Source organism: Thalassophryne amazonica, chromosome 9 (assembly GCF_902500255.1).
Source record: "Thalassophryne amazonica chromosome 9, fThaAma1.1, whole genome shotgun sequence".
NCBI classification, from domain to species: domain Eukaryota; kingdom Metazoa; phylum Chordata; class Actinopteri; order Batrachoidiformes; family Batrachoididae; genus Thalassophryne; species Thalassophryne amazonica.
Genome location: NC_047111.1, coordinates 47,193,529 through 47,211,892, shown reverse-complemented (window position 1 = coordinate 47,211,892; position 18,364 = coordinate 47,193,529). Strand labels below are relative to the sequence as shown.

The window sequence follows — 18,364 nt, the reverse complement described above, 5'->3', positions numbered from 1 at the left end:
TCTCTCCCTCAGCCCCAACCAGTCCCAGCAGAAGACTGCCCCTCCCTGAGCCTGGTTCTGCTGGAGGTTTCTTCCTGTTAAAAGGGAGTTTTTCCTTCCCACTGTCGCCAAGTGCTTGCTCACAGGGGGTCGTTTTGACCTTTGGGGTTTTTACGTAATTATTGTATGGCCTTGCCTTACAATATAAAGTGCCTTGGGGCAACTGTTTGTTGTGATTTGGCTCTATATAAATAAAATTGAATTGAATTGAATTGAATGAGAAAGATTATTAAAATGGCAGCTACTGGTTAATTAGGATCAGGACGTCTGATGGAATGTTTATGTTCACTGATCCTCTGCTTTAAACTCCGTGTGGTTTTAAAGACATACACCAGATCACAAGGACATTTTAGTATGTAAATAACATTAGTAGCCATTAATTTATGTGACATGAATTCAAATGAAATGTGGCTACAACAAATTAACAAATACATACAATCACAGGCCACTTTATTAGGTACACCTTGCTAGTAGCAGGTTGGATCCCCTTTGCTTTCAGAGCTGTTTTAATTTTTCATGGCCTAGATTCAACAAGGTTTTGGAAACATTCCTCAGAGAAGTTGGTCCATACTGACATGATGGCATCACGCTATCACCCATTCAACCAGTCTGCCCATTCCCCTCTGACCTCTGACATCAACAAGGCCATTTCATCCACACAACTGCTGCTCACTAGTTATCTTCTCTTTTTCGGACCATTTTCTGTAAACCCTGTTGTGCGCAAAAATCCCAGTACATTAGCAGTTTCTGAAATACTCAGACCAGCCTGCCTGACACCAAGAACCCTTTCTTCTCCATTCTGACGCTCATTTTGAACTTCAGCAAGTCGGCTGCCATGTGATTGGCTGATTATCTATTTGTGTTAACAAGCAATAAGGCAGCACAGTCTCATTTGAACCCTGCGTGATATCGCGGGATTTGACAACTTATAGGGACAGCCGCTCCCGTTGCGTAATAATATACACAGCATAACTTCACACGGGAAAATGGTGTACTGTTTTGTTTTCAGCTGCAATCACCGAAGCAGTCACAAAAAGTGGCAGGGTTTTTTTTCAGTTCCCAGTGGAGAAAGGAAGATGAGGCAAGTGAGACGTCGTGTCGGTAAGTGTTAGCCTACACAGCTAACCAGAGTAGCTGTGTTCTCTCACCTACACAACAGCCTTGACATGTTTGGGCTCCAGGTCATAAACAAACCGCAACACATGACCACTTTCCACCGCATCATCATTTTTTCTTTGTATTTTCAGTTTCTTTACGTGTAATTTGCCCAAAATCTCAGAGAAAGTGCCATGTTTCTGTCCCAGGAAGTAGAGAAATTACATCATATGCATAATATTTTACCCTTTTAGCGACTGCCCTCAAATAAGACTGTGCTGCCCAATTGAACAGGTGTACTTAATAAAGTGGCCAGTGAGTGTATTTTACTGTGAAACACATTAATGACCCATTATTCCTCAAAGAGAGGTAAGTCGCAGGTGTCCGCTGATTTAGGATTTCCTCCCCACTTCCCAGATGTAAATTTTACTACTCATATTTTGCTCAAGAGACAAAAGCCAGCTTCTCACTTCAGCGTCATTTTAGTTCCTATTTTGTATCTGAGAATTATTTTAGACCAGTGGTGTCCAAAGTATTCCAGAAAGGGCCAAGAGGATGCAGGTTTTCCTTTCACTGATGACTGATTCCACCTGCACAGAGTGATGCTCATCAGTGAAATCACCTGCTGAAGTCAGTCTGCAAAGGAAAACCTGCACCCTCTCGGCCCTTTCTGGAATAGTTTGGACACCACTGTTTTAGACCTTGATTTAGACCTCATGATTGTCTTGGAGAAATAAATGAAACCTTTTTGAGATCTCGTTTCTAAATTTTTTTTCTTGAGGTCACCCTGCCTAGCATCGACATCACCACAAAAACAGAAAAGTTGTTGCTTTTCTCCATCCATCCACATTATAGCAATTCCCCCAGGAATGTTTGTAAGCATATGGGGCAAATGAGAAATCACTGTAGGTTTCACTCACATGGGTCTAAAGACAAATTTACTTGCTTTACAAACTCATCAGTGTCTAAAAACAAAGCAGTCAGATAAAATACACTTATGATGTGATTCCACGACGTAAAAAAACCTCACACCATTTCTGAGTTATTCTCATAAATTTGCAACTTTAATCTAACAGAACAGTTGAGAGTTTGTTTTCTTGAAAATATATGGGGGTTTCTTGTGGCTATTTTGTGCGATATTTCACTTAGTTATATTTATTTCTAAGTATTAGATATTGAACAGCTTCTCATTATTTTTCACTAAATGTGTCAAAATCCTTCACACAGGACTGTATACTATTTGAAAATACTAAAACAATATTACACAGTACTTTGAGACTATTAATGAAAGGATTTTAGCCCAAACTAATCATTAATCCAATAATACTTAAAATTTGACGTGTATAATTGTTGCTACCCCTGAATACAGTTTGAAGCCAAACATGGTGACTGAAGAAAAACATCAGCTTCAGAGAGAGAGAGTGGGAAAGAGAGAGAGAGAGAGAGAGAGAGAGAGAGAGAGAGAGAGAGAGAGAGAGAGAGAGAGAGAGAGAGAGAAAAACAGAGAAGAGCAAGCATTGCTATGGTGATGTGTGCTGTGGTGATGGATAAAGCAAATAAACTGAGTTATTTATGTTTATATAACAGCTGAGTGGATCCTTGTCATTTGATTGGTGTTTTGTATTTCATGTGACATGGATTATTCATCCCATTTGTGTTGCATTGCATTTACAGTGCAAATATAGGTCCACACAAAACAAATCCACTACGCTATAAGCCATCTGGAGGCATGAAGAGCTGTTAGGATGAAAAGCTGGACTCCTATTTAAAGTTTGTGTTGAACTGTTGATGTCAAAGCACCACACCAAAATGTAAGTCCCTTTTCTGTTGTTTATAAATTAATATAATATCAAATGACATCTATTTTAGCCGTTATTCATTCTTTCAATTGATCAAATATATAATTTGGTGAAAGCTGAAAAGTACCATTCAACTCGGCTTCACCTCATTGAATGGAACATTCCATCTTTCACCTCATGAAATATTTGTACCACTGAACTCATAAACATTAATTATTTGTATAATATTTAATGTAGGAATCATGAGTTTGGAGGTAGAATTTCAATTTAGCTTGTACCTGGAGTGCTAGACAAATCCAAGCGATGCATAAACCTTTCCACACCTGGATTACTGTGGATTTATGGAATAGTTACAAAGCGTTCATACCGCTACACAAGAGCCCACTCGGGAGCACAATGTGTGAACAGTTTGCACCCGGCGTGCTCGTACACTCTGTGTTTTGCAGAAACCTTTGTTCACTGGATTTAAGCTGGTTTTAAAACAGATATGTCGCACCAGAGTTCACTGGAGAGTTTTGTTACATTATGTACAAGTATACGGCCATTCTCACACTCCCCAGGCCAAAAATGTCCCAATTACAAAGTCCCAAGGACCTTGACCTTCAACAAGGTCTAACTGCACAGAAAAAATATTGTAAAACTGACTGTAGTTGTAAAACTGAGGGAGGAGATATGGAACAAGAAAAGACAAGACAAGACGCCAGGAGGCCAGGCTGGGCGAATTGGAGGCTCGGCTCCGCACCGTGGAAAATTCTACAGCTAGCCAGGCCCCTGTAGTCGGTGCGGACCAAGGTAGCTTAGCCGCCGTTAGTTCCCCCCTGGCAGACCCCGTGCAGTCGGGAAGGCAGGCTGACTGGGTGACTGTGAGGAGGAAGCGTAGCCCTAAACAGAAGCCCCGTGTACACCGTCAACCCGTTCACATCTCTAACCGTTTTTCCCCACTCGACGATACACTCGCCGAGGATCAAACTCTGGTTATTGGCGACTCTGTTTTGAGAAATGTGAAGTTAGCGACACCAGCAACCATTGTCAATTGTCTTCCGGGGGCCAGAGCAGGCGACATCGAAGGACATTTGAAATTGCTGGCTAAGGCTAAGCGTAAATTTGGTAAGATTGTAATTCACGTCGGCAGTAATGACACTCGGTTACGCCAATCGGAGGTCACTAAAATTAACATTGAATCGGTGTGTAACTTTGCAAAAACAATGTCGGACTCTGTTGTTTTCTCTGGGCCCCTCCCCAATCAGACCGGGAGTGACATGTTTAGCCGCATGTTCTCCTTGAATTGCTGGCTGTCTGAGTGGTGTCCAAAAAATGAGGTGGGCTTCATTGATAATTGGCAAAGCTTCTGGGGAAAACCTGGTCTTGTTAGGAGAGACGGCATCCATCCCACTTTAGAGGGAGCAGCTCTCATTTCTAGAAATCTGGCCAATTTTTTGGGATCCTCCAAACTGTGACTGTCTAGCGTTGGGACCAGGAGGCAGAGCTGTGGTCTTATACACCTCTCTGCAGCTTCTCTCCCCCTGCCATCCCCCTATTACCCCATCCCCGTAGAGACGGTGCCTGCTCCCAGACCACCAATAACTAGCAAAAATCTATTTAAGCATAAAAATTCAAAAAGAAAAAATAATATAGCACCTTCAATTGCACCACAGACTAAAACAGTTAAATGTGGTCTATTAAACATTAGGTCTCTTTCTTCTAAGTCCCTGTTGGTAAATGATATAATAATTGATCAACGTATTGATTTATTCTGCCTAACAGAAACTTGGTTACAGCAGGATGAATATGTTAGTTTAAATGAGTCAACACCCCCGAGTCACACTAACTGTCAGAATGCTCGTAGCACGGGCCGTGGCGGAGGATTAGCAGCAATCTTCCATTCCAGCTTATTAATTAATCAAAAACCTAGACAGAGCTTTAATTCATTTGAAAGCTTGTATCTTAGTCTTGTCCATCCAAATTGGAAGTCCCAAAAACCAGTTTTATTTGTTATTATCTATCGTCCACCTGGTCGTTACTGTGAGTTTCTCTGTGAATTTTCAGACCTTTTGTCTGACTTAGTGCTTAGCTCAGATAAGATAATTATAGTGGGCGATTTTAACATCCACACAGATGCTGAGAATGACAGCCTCAACACTGCATTTAATCTATTATTAGACTCTATCGGCTTTGCTCAAAAAGTAAATGAGTCCACCCACCACTTTAATCATATTTTAGATCTTGTTCTGACTTATGGTATGGAAATAGAAGACTTAACAGTATTCCCTGAAAACTCCCTTTTGTCTGATCATTTTTTAATAACATTTACATTTACCCTGATGGACTACCCTGCAGTGGGGAATAAGTTTCATTACACTAGAAGTCTTTCAGAAAGCGCTGTAACTAGGTTTAAGGATATGATTCCTTCTTTATGTTCTCTAATGTCATATACCAACACAGAGCAGAGTAGCTACCTAAACTCTGTAAGGGAGTTAGAGTATCTTGTCAATAGTTTTACATCCTCATTGAAGACAACTTTGGATGCTGTAGCTCCTCTGAAAAAGAGAGCTTTAAATCAGAAGTGTCTGACTCCGTGGTATAACTCACAAACTCGTAGCTTAAAGCAGATAACCCGTAAGTTGGAGAGGAAATGGCGTCTCACTAATTTAGAAGATCTTCACTTAGCCTGGAAAAAGAGTTTGTTGCTCTATAAGAAAGCCCTTCGTGAAGCTAGGACATCTTTCTACTCATCACTAATTGAAGAAAATAAGAACAACCCCAGGTTTCTTTTCAGCACTGTAGCCAGGCTGACAAAGAGTCAGAGCTCTATTGAGCTGAGTATTCCATTAACTTTAACTAGTAATGACTTCATGACTTTCTTTGCTAACAAAATTTTGACTATTAGAGAAAACATTACTCATAACCATCCCAAAGATGTATCGTTATCTTTGGCTGCTTTCAGTGATGCCGGTATTTGGTTAGACTCTTTCTGTTGTGAAAGTGTAGGTACACGGACCCACAACAGGGGGCGCAATGAACGGACAATAGAGAAAGGTGAATAACAAGTTTTACTGTTGTGAACAGGGCACAACCAATACAACAATTAATACTTTGTAAGTCGAAATCTGCTGGTGTTGTGTGGGCAGGCTCGAAGGTAGGAGACGTCCGTCCCCGTCGAACCGGAACCACCCAGATTTCCTCTGCCACCGAAAACCAGGAGTACTGGAACCGCCAAGTCCCGAATTCCCAGGTGGCCACTGCCTTCGCTCGTCGGATCCGGTACTGCTGGCGGGAAAGAGCACAAACACACAGGTATGGGTGCGACAGCACCCAGTAGACGGAGAGGGGAGAAGCCGCCTCCACCTCTTGAAATAATGAAGCAGGAAGGTGAGTACTTATCCAAGCAAGGTGCTTTCTGTAATCAGCTGTCCTGAAATAGTTTAGCAAGGTTTATCAGAGTCCTCAAAATATATACTAGCAGAGTAGGTTACCTTAATCTCAAGGCGATATCTCGGCACTGAGGTGGAGACGCTGTCCTGCTGATATACTCCGTCCTGAGTGCAGTCAGCTGTGTCTAGTAATGGGTGACAGCTGTCAGCCTGACAGCCTTCGTCGGCGGCAGCGCCCTCTGGTGCCTGGAGCCCGCACTCCAGGCAGGGCGCCCTCTGGTGGTGGTGGGCCAGCAGTACCTCCTCTTCAGCGGCCCACACAACACTTTCTCTCCGATTGTTCTGTCTGAGTTATTTTCATTAGTTACTTCATCCAAACCATCAACATGCTTATTAGACCCCATTCCTGCCAGGCTGCTCAAGGAAGTCCTACCATTATTTAATGCTTCAATCTTAAATATGATCAATCTATCTTTGTTAGTTGGTTATGTACCACAGGCCTTTAAGGTGGCAGTAATTAAACCATTACTTAAAAAGCCATCACTTGACCCAGCTATCTTAGCTAATTATAGGCCAATCTCCAACCTTCCTTTTCTCTCAAAGATTCTTGAGAGGGTAGTTGTAAAACAGCTAACTGATCACCTGCAGAGGAATGGTCTATTTGAAGAGTTTCAGTCAGGTTTTAGAATTCATCATAGTACAGAAACAGCATTAGTGAAGGTTACAAATGATCTTCTTATGGCTTCGGACAGTGGACTTATCTCTGTGCTTGTTCTGTTGGACCTCAGTGCTGCTTTTGATACTGTTGACCATAAAATTTTATTACAGAGATTAGAGCATGTCATAGGTATTAAAGGCATTGCGCTGCGGTGGTTTGAATCATATTTGTCTAATAGATTACAGTTTGTTCATGTAAATGGGGAATCTTCTTCACAGACTAAAGTTAATTATGGAGTTCCACAAGGTTCTGTGCTAGGACCAATTTTATTCACTTTATACATGCTTCCCTTGGGCAGTATTATTAGACGGTATTGCTTAAATTTTCATTGTTACGCAAATGATACCCAGCTTTATCTATCCATGAAGCCAGAGGATACGCACCAATTAGCTAAACTGCAGGATTGTCTTACAGACATAAAGACATGGATGACCTCTAATTTCCTGCTTTTAAACTCAGATAAAACTGAAGTTATTGTACTTGGCCCCACAAATCTTAGAAGCATGGTGTCTAACCAGATCGTTACTCTGGATGGCATTTCCCTGATCTCTAGTAATACTGTGAGAAATCTTGGAGTTATTTTTGATCAGGATATGTCATTCAAAGCGCATATTAAACAAATATGTAGGACTGCCTTTTTGCATTTACGCAATATCTCTAAAATCAGAAAGGTCTTGTCTCAGAGTGATGCTGAAAAACTAATTCATGCATTTATTTCCTCTAGGCTGGACTACTGTAATTCATTATTATCAGGTTGTCCTAAAAGTTCCCTAAAAAGCCTTCAGTTGGTTCAGAATGCTGCAGCTAGAGTACTGACGGGGACTAGCAGGAGAGAGCATATCTCACCCGTGTTGGCCTCCCTTCATTGGCTTCCTGTTAATGCTAGAATAGAATTTAAAATTCTTCTTCTTACTTATAAGGTTTTGAATAATCAGGTCCCATCTTATCTTAGGGACCTCATAGTACCATATTACCCCATTAGAGCGCTTCGCTCTCAGACTGCGGGCTTACTTGTAGTTCCTAGGGTTTGTAAGAGTAGAATGGGAGGCAGAGCCTTCAGCTTTCAGGCTCCTCTCCTGTGGAACCAGCTCCCAATTCAGATCAGGGAGACAGATACCCTCTCTACTTTTAAGATTAGGCTTAAAACTTTCCTTTTCGCTAAGGCTTATAGTTAGGGCTGGATCGGGTGACCCTGGACCATCCCTTGGTTATGTTGCTTTAGACGTAGACTGTATTTCATAATTATTGTATGGCCTTGGCTTGCAATGTGGAGCGCCTTGGGGCAACTGTTTGTTGTGATTTGGCGCTATACAAGAAAAAAGTTGATTGATTGATTGATTGAAGACAAGCACATCACTATGTATGACAGAGATTTTTGGGAAACTTGAAGCCATGTTGGCTGTATCCCAGGAAGATAGGTAGTCTTGGATTCAATCGCCGGTCACGCTCCTTGTCTGTGTCGCAATCCGCCCAGCTGTAAATGGGTACTGGGCTTCAAGAAAGACATAATCTGCGTCAGAGTGCTGTCCTGTCCAGGAGGAGTCATCAACTCTCGTCCATCCGACTCACACTTCAGAACCCCGGGATGAGCACCAGTCCGATGAGGTCGGTGAGTATGAAGGAGAAGTCGAATGACGTGGGACTGTGATGGATCGCATAAAAGCGAAGAATAATTCACATCCCCTTCCAGACAAGTAAATCACCTCTGCAGGTGATGGCACTGGAAAATCTTTAATAGATACAAGACTGACTCATTTTGTATGTACAGAAGTATATAAACACACATTTAAAAGTACACACGACTGTTCCGAAGCCTGGGAAAACAACTCCCCTGTAAGCTCATGTTCTCAGTGTGGGAATTCTTTCCAGTGGAGGTCACAGACTGTGTGTGCGTGTGTGTGTGTGTGTGTGTGTGTGTGTGTGTGTGTGTGTGTGTGTGTGTGTGTGTGTGTGTGTGAGAAACTGATGATGTATCACACATACACACATACAGGTTGCGTAACACAGACCAAGGTTGTAAACACTATTGTGAAGACTTCTGTCCCCCGTTGAATAAAATTACACCAACTGTTACAAAGTAAAGTTAAAGTCTGAATAGAACACATGAACACATGAATACAAATGTGTTTATAAAAACTGTCGTGTGAGTGCAGCGGTTGGTTTTTTGTTGTTGTTGAGGATGAACACGTCTGTTTGCTTTGGTTTAACTTCACAGATGTACATGTCTTCACTGTCATACACTGGCATGCTTGATTATAAAACAGGAGAAACACTGAGTGTCACGACTTCACTCTGTTTGGTACCCTGACAAAGCCTATTTCCTCGTTTCTGAAAGTAGTGCCATGCTGAGCACACAGACAGGCCCAAACACACACTCAGCACGGAGCAGAGGTTCAATATGAATACATACTCTTGAGATCAGCCATTGAAGATCCTTAAGTCATCTACATATGAAAAATCGAGTTGCGTCGTGTTGGTCTTCAAGCCATTTGGCCACTCATCCAAGTGATGAGTGTGAGAATGTGAGAGACTTTCTCAGTAGACCGTAACCAGCTGTCTGGACTGAAATATTACAGTTTACATTTCACGCCCTCAGGCAACACTCACATCAAGTGTGACTTCCCCAGTCCCAGACACAGAAGCCTGTACATCCTTCAGGGTCCCTTCACACATCGTATAAATAAGTACAACTCAGGACGACTCACAGCGGAACAGTTCATATGAGCAAACCACAAAATCATTGCACCAACAGGCACGATGCGGCGTGATGTGTAACCACATCGTGCAGCTGCTGTTAACAAAAAATAAATACATAAATAAATAAAAAATACATGCTGCGATGGTTTCGTGCACACGGAAACACAGTGCGAGCAGAACAATAAAATAAAAAACAGCTGTATAATTAGTGAATATCACTGGGTTGATATAAATAATAAATTAAAGGGGACACAATATAGAACCCCGCGGTTAAATAACCATTGTAAAAAAAAATAATGCCACTTATGGGATTCAAATCTGTAAGTTCTGATTACCAGACGGAAACTACCACTGCGCTACCATCACTGGCCTGTAATTGGTGTGGAAAAATGCCTGAAATCAACACGGACATGGAGGAGGTGCTGTGTGTAGCTGCTGCAGACCGGCGCAAAGGCAAAAAATGTTTTATATATTTCCACGTGAGGACAGCAGGCAGAGACACGCGCCTCACGGAGGAATGTTGTAAGTTCATGTCCTCCCAAACATGGAACGTGTTCTCAAGCTGGGACATCCAGGAGCAGAGACAGGTATTGCTGTAATTATTTACTGTCCTGGCGGTGGTTTCTGTTTGTAATGTGTGCACTGAGCTGTCATCCAGCTGTCAGTGTGCTGTGATCCACTGACAGGCACCTCCCCGTGCTGTGTGCAATCAGACCTGGCTGTCCAGCCCCCATGTGATCAGATCTGTAGATACATATAAGAATTTTATGCAAGTGTGCCCCTCCCCCGGCACACAACTCCACACTCGTGGGGCACTAAAACAAATTTCACATCCAGCTCGACAGTGACTGTCTGCTGACTGTTTTCATGATGATAGTACGAATGGCCACACATTTTCTAAGTGCAAAATGAACAGTGTACGATGTTCGTGTGTGTCAGCTGGAATTTGGCCGACACCTGCCGCAAGATGGTTCGATGGGCTCTCACAGCACATACTCTGTCTTTCAGCCACTGGTGTGCGCAAACAGTTGTAGCAACAGCTGTACGAGGCATTCGAGGCAGCTACGATTTTACACGTTTAGCATACGATTCCTGCTTCATGCACACTTCATGCGCAAGTCGACCACATTCGTACTATGTGTGAAGGGGCCCTCAGAGTTGTCTGGGTGTCTTTGTGGATTCCCTCATTTGTCTTCTTGTAAGGTCAATAGTTTTTGAGAACTGCCAGACAGATTTACCATAAAATACCACACTGTTTGTAAGGGCCCCTTCACACATAACACGACTGAAGCCGACTGGCACACGAAGGAGGAATGGCATGCCATTCATGAAAAATCAGAGCCGCCTCGAACTCCTCATACAGCTGTCGCCACAACCATTCGTGCATAGCACATGCACTCGACATTCACGTGCTGCTCGTGCCTGTAACCCATTCCAACGGCAAGCAAGATGAGGTTGCATTGTCAGCTAATCATATTCGCAACATTCGCACGGCATGTTGGACCCCCCAGCACATGTGGCGTGCGAGTGTGTCATACTCCCCGCACCACAGATGTCATGAGGAATGTGTCATCGAGATGGCTGGGGGTGCGATTGCTGTCCAGCGCAGCACACATCTGGATGGCTGTAATGTCCAGCTGGAACAGCTGACCACTATGTACTTGCAACTCAGCTAAGGACATACTGTATGTCATGCCATCAACAACATGAACAACACTCCACGCACTGCACATGTGTGGGCAGGCTCGCATGACATGATGATAATTACATACAGACAAGATCACATGGGGACCGGCCAGCCACATCTGCGTGCGCACAGCAGAGTGTGAACTTTGTCGTCAGCCGGCCAGTTAGGCTAATGAACCTTCCACCATGTGAAATGTACTGACATGACAAACAGAAAGAGTGGAAAATAAATAAAACATGGGGAAAGGTGTGAACTCATTCATGTGTGATCGCTTTGCTAATCGTGCTGTGGTCAGTTCCAGCTGACAGAGGTTCAGTGCACGTGTTAACAGGACAATGAAATAAATACACACAACATTACCTACATATATAATTACATAACAAATACATAAAATAAATAATCACACAAAAAAGGAACAGAAAGTGAGACTTTTGTCTTTGAGCTGAGCTTGTTCAGTAAGGTGGGTGTGTCCGCGCCAGCTGCTGCTGTTGGGATCTGTGAATCCACAAGTCACAGCTGGAGAACACATACCATGTTATGACGGACATCACCTTGCAACACTCCACTGTGAGGCGCATGCAAGGACATGCTGTCCTCACGTGGAAATACATAAAAACATATATCGCCTTTGCAATGGGTAGCAGCGACCACACAGCGCATATGCAGGCTGTGCCATGTGAAAGGGACCGCCTGATCATGTGTACACTCAGCTGGCAATCTGAATGTCACGTCACTCACGCCAGCTATGGTCCACATGATGCGGTGTCCTTCGGCGCGCCGCTCTCTTGACACACGGGGACGGATGGACATGCGGGGCCAGCAGATATCGACATGATAGGAGCGCACTGCTTCATTCATGTCATTGCATGACTTGACATCTGTGACCATGGGTCATATACAGAGGAACAGAAGGATTGTACTTATATCGTCCGCTCGATGAGGGGATTAAATATTAGAAATTGCGGGGGTTTTTGTTTTTGGTGTGTGTTCAGTATTCAGTAAAAAAAAAAAATCATAATATATGAAAAATTGTGGGCTCCAGGTTGTTCACAAACAGACAAACAGGGGCGAAAACATAACATCCTCCAACTTCGCTGGTGGAGGTAACTAGATATACATAACCATACGAGCTGAAGCCGTGAATGTCGTTACACCCTTCAAACTCCTCATTGTTAATTCAAATTGCATTGTAAAAATGAACATCTACATGGTCCCAGTCTTCCCAGCTACAAATGAATACTGGTCTTGGCTGGGGAAGTAACCTGCGATGGATTGGTGTCCCAATCAAGGGTAGTCATAGACTTTCATTTGCAAATAAGCAATGTGCCTTAGGCCCTGTATAGGACTTAGTACTTTCACATATTTAGAATTAATTTCTAATTAGATATGCTGTTCAGGCAAAGTACTGATATACCATAACCAGTATAATGCTCAACAATTACTGTGATCTAAAAATAATTATGCCTAAATGTGACGTGAATGGTGCAGCTTCCCTTCTCGTGTGGAAAACATGGACATCTTACAAGATTAGTTATATGACCACGATATTTCACAAACATATAAGCTTTAAAATGTGAATTTAACACATATTGGTGTATTTGAAAACATCGTCAAACTTTATATCAAGCAGACAAGATGAAATCTTGTTTTAAAAGCATGGTTTTCCAGCTCTGTCAGTTTTAAAAAAAAAAAAAACTGGTGCCAGGGGCAACATTTGGCCCATATGCACCAGGTGCTTCGATAAAAATCTATTTATTAGCTTTTGTGCTATGCTGGTAATGAACCAAAAAACACAGATGTAGTTGAAAACAAGACAGAGGCAGCAGACATACAACAACAACATGCAACACAGTTGCTGGGCTGATGAAGGCGAGTAACCTGACACATGCTTTTCGGATGCTGCACAAATGCACCAATGCATAGAATAAAAAAATAGAGGAGGGAGTGGTTCACAGACAGAAGAATATTAAGAAGCTGAGCTCACCACATGGTGCAGGGTTACCTGCTAGACTAAATCCAGACTGGTGCAGGTTTCTGACTGGCTGTTTGGTGGGAGAGGTCCGTGCCGAGGCTGAGGGGGTACCACCGCGCGACATGGAGAACTCAGACACAGGGCCGTCATACATCCCCCTGGGTACTGCCCTCAGGACCGCCAGCTACAGGAGCAAAAATGTGAAAGAAAGAAAACAGAAGACATGCTAAAAAAAACAAAAAAACAAAAACAAGAGTAATCAGCGATTTCTGATGTCCACCAAAACTGGATCTAGATCACCTCCGAAATTCAGTGGAGTCTTCCATGCCCTAATATCTATTTGTGGTGCAAATTTGGTGAGAATTCATGACGTAGTTTTGACGTAATCCTTCAAAGCCTATAAAATGAAATCTTGATCCAGAATCTGGATCTGGATCACCTCCAAAATTTATTAGAGTCTTCCAATACCTAATATCTATCTGTGGTGTAAATTTGGTGAGACTGTGTGACATAGTTTAGATGTAATCCTTCAAAGCCTACATAAAGGGAAATCTTGATCCAGAATTCGGATCTGGATCACCTCCAAAATTTAATGGAGTCTTCGATGCCCTAAAATGTATCTGCGGTGCAAATTTCGTCAAAATCCATGCAGTAGTTTTGGCGTAATCCTTCAATGCCTACATAAAGAGAAATCTTGATCCAGAATACGGATCCGGATCACCTCCAAAATTTAATGAAGTCTTCCATGCCTTAATATGTGTCTGTGGTGCAAATTTTGTCAAAATCCGTGTAGTTGTTTTCACGTAATCCTGCTAACAGACAGATAAATAAATAAATAAATACCACTAATTTTATTATATCCTTGGCGGACGTAAATAAATTAAAAAAAAAAACAGTGGAGATGAAGAGAAGATGGGACAAAACAGAGACACGATAGTCTTTTATATCACATCAGATTATTTCCATGTAAAGTAACCACACCTGTTTAGCATTACACGGCTGTTTGTGTCCAAATTATTTATGTGCACATCTTCAAAGCCCCTGCTGAGATATATTTCCAGATTTTCATTTACACACATGCACAGTGAAATTTAATGTTGCGAGTGAAGAGGCCATTTTCTGTCTTTGTCACAATAGTGTGACTCAGTACAACCAAGGAAACTGTGTCAAGAATTGAAAAGAGACATCTGTGAATGAAGAAAGCATCACAGCGACGGCTACCAAGACAAACAGAACACTGTCAATGCATTTTATCATCACGAGCCAGATGTGGAACAACTGTTCAACAATGAGATTTTTCAGCATGTACAAAAAGATGATTGAAACAAAAAGTACAGTCCTGTTGGAATTAAAAAAATGATTTAAGTTATAAAAAGGATTTTATTTGGCACAAGTATAATTTTATTTATTAGTATTCACAAAAAAATCAAAATTTTATATCACCAATATACTTAAAGTTCACCTTTGGAAAAATACTTGAGAATTTTTATAAAAAATTCCACTAAGATGCCAGGACACATGGAGAAACTCAGGTTTGCAGCATGCTGTTCAAGGGTCAAAGGGCACTGCTACACTACATATGCTAGTGTTAGCTTCATGGACTTGAAAAAACACAGGAGACCTTCAGTTGTGACTGAAAGTTGTTGTGTGGGCTGCTGAAGAGGAGGTACTGCTGGCCCACCACCACAAGATGGCGCCCTGCTTGAAGTGCGGGCTTCAAGCACGAGAGGGCGTCGGCTTTGCTGGAGGTGACAGCTGTCATTAATCAACACAAGCTGTCACCCATCACCACCACTACAAAGACCGGACTGCAACTCCACCTCCTCGCTGAGAAATCAACTACCATTCAGGTAATTTCTCTGCTGACTGACACTTTGTGTGTAATAACCTGAACTTCTGTTGCAGCCGTTTTCCTGGAGTGTGTCCTTATCTGAGGGATTGGCGTTTGGTGTGACAGCGACGGCTTCGCCTCACACCCCAACCCAGATAAGTGGTTGACCAGGAGCTGCACGAGTGTGTGGGATTGGAGGTGGAGGTTTTCCCTCCTTTACTTAATACAGACTGTGGGATTACTGAGTGTGCGAACTCACACTCATCTGGACTGTCTCTGTTCTCTGCCAGCAGTACCGGGTCTGACTGCTGAAGACAGCGGCCACCTGGGGCGCAGGGCTTGGCGGCTCCGGTGTTCTTCAGCTCCGTTGGTGTTGGAAGCTGTGTGGGGATCCAGCTCTTCTCTCTCCAGGCGTCTTCTATCGTCGAGCCTGCCCACACGTCACCTGGTGTATGATTGACAGTCCACCATATTGTTATTGTCTGTACGTTGTTGTGCGATTCACAACATTAAATTGTTACTTTTTGGCTTATCCATTGTCCGTTCATTAACGCCCCCTGTTGTGGGTCCGTGTCACGACACTTTCACAACAGGATTTCTCGGCCAGCGTCATGGATCCCGAGGGGCGTCAACCATCGCTTGAACAGCCAATGGGAGAGCGAGGTGCACAGGCAGGAGGCGTGGTGGGTGAGCTGCAACACATCTTAACCGCCTTTGCCGCTAGGTTGGACTTAGTTACCGAGCAGAGCAGTGTTCTCAATCGCAGGATAGAGGCTCTCACCGCCCAGGTGGAAGCGCATGATCAGGGCGCTGCTGCAGCACCTCCTCCTGCTGAACGTGTGCCAGAAACAGACATTCCGCTGGTCGTTCAACGACCCCCCCCACCTTCCCCTGAAGCATACATAAGCCCTCCGGAGCCGTACGGAGGCTGTGTGGAGACGTGCGCGGACTTCTTGATGCAGTGCTCGCTCGTCTTTTCACAGCGTCCCGTCATGTACGCGTCAGACACCAGCCGGGTGGCTTACGTTATAAACTTGCTTCGAGGAGATGCACGCGCCTGGGCTACGGCGCTTTGGGAGCAGAATTCACGGCTCCTAACGGTTTATACTGAGTTTGTGAGGGAGTTCCGACAGGTGTTCGACCACCCTCATAGAGGCGAGACCGCTTCAAGTGTGCTGCTGTCGATAAGACAGGGGTGTCGGAGTGCAGCAAAGTATGCAGTCGACTTCCGCATCGCGGCAGCGCGAGCCGGCTGGAATGCTGTTGCGCTCCGCGCCGCCTTTGTAAACGGACTGTCTCTGGTCCTCAAGGAGCACCTGGTGGCGAAGGACGAGCCGCGGGATTTAGATGGGCTTATCGACCTGGTTATACGGTTAGACAACCGATTAACAGAACACCGACGGGCGCGAGACGAAGGGCATGGTCAGGCACAAGCCGTCCCTCTTCCTCCCGGGTCTGAAAGGGAGCCGACTTCCCCACGCTCCACTGCCAGGGCTCTCCACGTGACAACAGCTCCCCCTGCTGACGTTGCTATGGAAACGAGCAGGGCCAAAAAACGATCAGATCAGAGACAAAGGAGGCTGATCCGTGGAGAGTGTTTTCTCTGTAGCTCAACTGGGCACACACAGAGAGAATGCCCCAAACGATCAAAACAGCAGCACTCGTCCTTAGAGACTGGGCTAAGGGTGGGTCACAATACCCACGCGGGGAGACCCCGTAAATCTGCACGAATCCCAGTCACGATCCTGAGTGAGGATTTAACCCTTCACGCCCCAGCACTGGTGGACACGGGGTCGGAGGGAAATCTGCTGGATAGCAGATGGGCAAAGGAGGTCGGGCTCCCTCTAGTGGCCTTACCGTCACCATTGTCGGTGCGGGCACTAGATGGCACCCTTCTTCCACTAATCACACACCAGACTCAGCCAGTGACATTGGTGGTGTCTGGGAATCACAGGGAGGAGATTGTGTTTTATGTAACACCTTCTACCTCCCGAGTGATATTGGGTTTTCCATGGGTGTTAAAACACAATCCCCGGATTGATTGGCCGTCTGGGGTTGTGGTTCAGTGGAGCGAAACCTGCCACCGGGAGTGTTTAGGATCCTCGGTTCCACCCGGTGTGACAGCTAAGGAGGAGGTTTTAGTCCCCCCCAATCTGGCGGCGGTGCCAGCCGAGTACCACGACCTTGTTGACGTCTTCAGCAAGGATCTGGCATTCACGCTGCCCCCGCACCGTCCGTACGATTGTGCCATTGATTTGATACCGGGCGCTGAGTACCCGTCCAGCAGGCTGTACAACCTCTCACGTCCGGAACGCGAATCAATGGAGACCTACATCCGGGACTCGTTAGCTGCCAGGTTGATCCGGAACTCCACCTCCCCGATGGGTGCTGGTTTCTTTTTTGTGGGCAAGAAGGACGGCGGACTCCGTCCATGCATTGATTACAGAGGGCTGAATGAGATCACGGTTCGTAACCGATACCCGTTACCTCTGTTGGACTCAGTGTTCACGCCCCTGCATGGAGCCCAAATTTTCACGAAATTGGATCTTAGGAATGCTTATCACCTGGTTCGGATCCGGGAGGGAGACGAGTGGAAAACGGCATTTAACACCCCCTTAGGTCACTTTGAGTACCTGGTCATGCCGTTCGGCCTCACCAATGCGCCCGCGACATTCCAAGCATTGGTTAATGACGTCTTGCGGGACTTCCTGCATCGGTTTGTCTTCGTATATCTAGACGATATACTCATTTTTTCTCCGGATCCTGAGACCCATGTTAAGCATGTACGTCAGGTCCTACAGCGGTTGTTGGAGAACCAGCTGTTTGTGAAGGGCGAGAAGTGTGAGTTCCACCGCTCTTCTTTGTCCTTCTTGGGGTTCATCATCTCCTCCAACTCCGTCGCCCCTGATCCGGCCAAGGTTGCGGCGGTGAGAGATTGGCCCCAACCAACAAACCGTAGGATACTACAACAGTTCCTCGGTTTTGCAAATTTCTACCGGAGGTTCATCAAGGGTTACAGTCAGGTAGTTAGCCCCCTGACAGCCCTGACCTCCACAAAAGTCCCCTTCACCTGGTCGGATCGGTGCGAAGCCGCGTTTAGGGAGTTGAAACGCCGGTTCTCAACTGCACCAGTTCTGGTGCAGCCCGATCCCAAG

The 18,364-nt window shown here is 44.5% G+C and overlaps 1 protein-coding gene across 2 annotated transcripts in view; it reads right to left on the bottom strand.

Moving 5' to 3' along the window:
• Positions 1 to 18,364, bottom strand: part of dpysl3 (dihydropyrimidinase like 3) — a 116,760-nt gene that overhangs the window by 8,000 nt on the left and 90,396 nt on the right. The window contains exon 13 of one of the 2 annotated variants that reach the window (XM_034178000.1): positions 13,391 to 13,562. In XM_034178000.1, coding sequence (XP_034033891.1) covers positions 13,391 to 13,562 — 172 coding nt within the window. The remainder of the gene's footprint in view (positions 1 to 13,390; positions 13,563 to 18,364) is intronic. The other variant, XM_034178001.1, reaches the window with a different exon arrangement.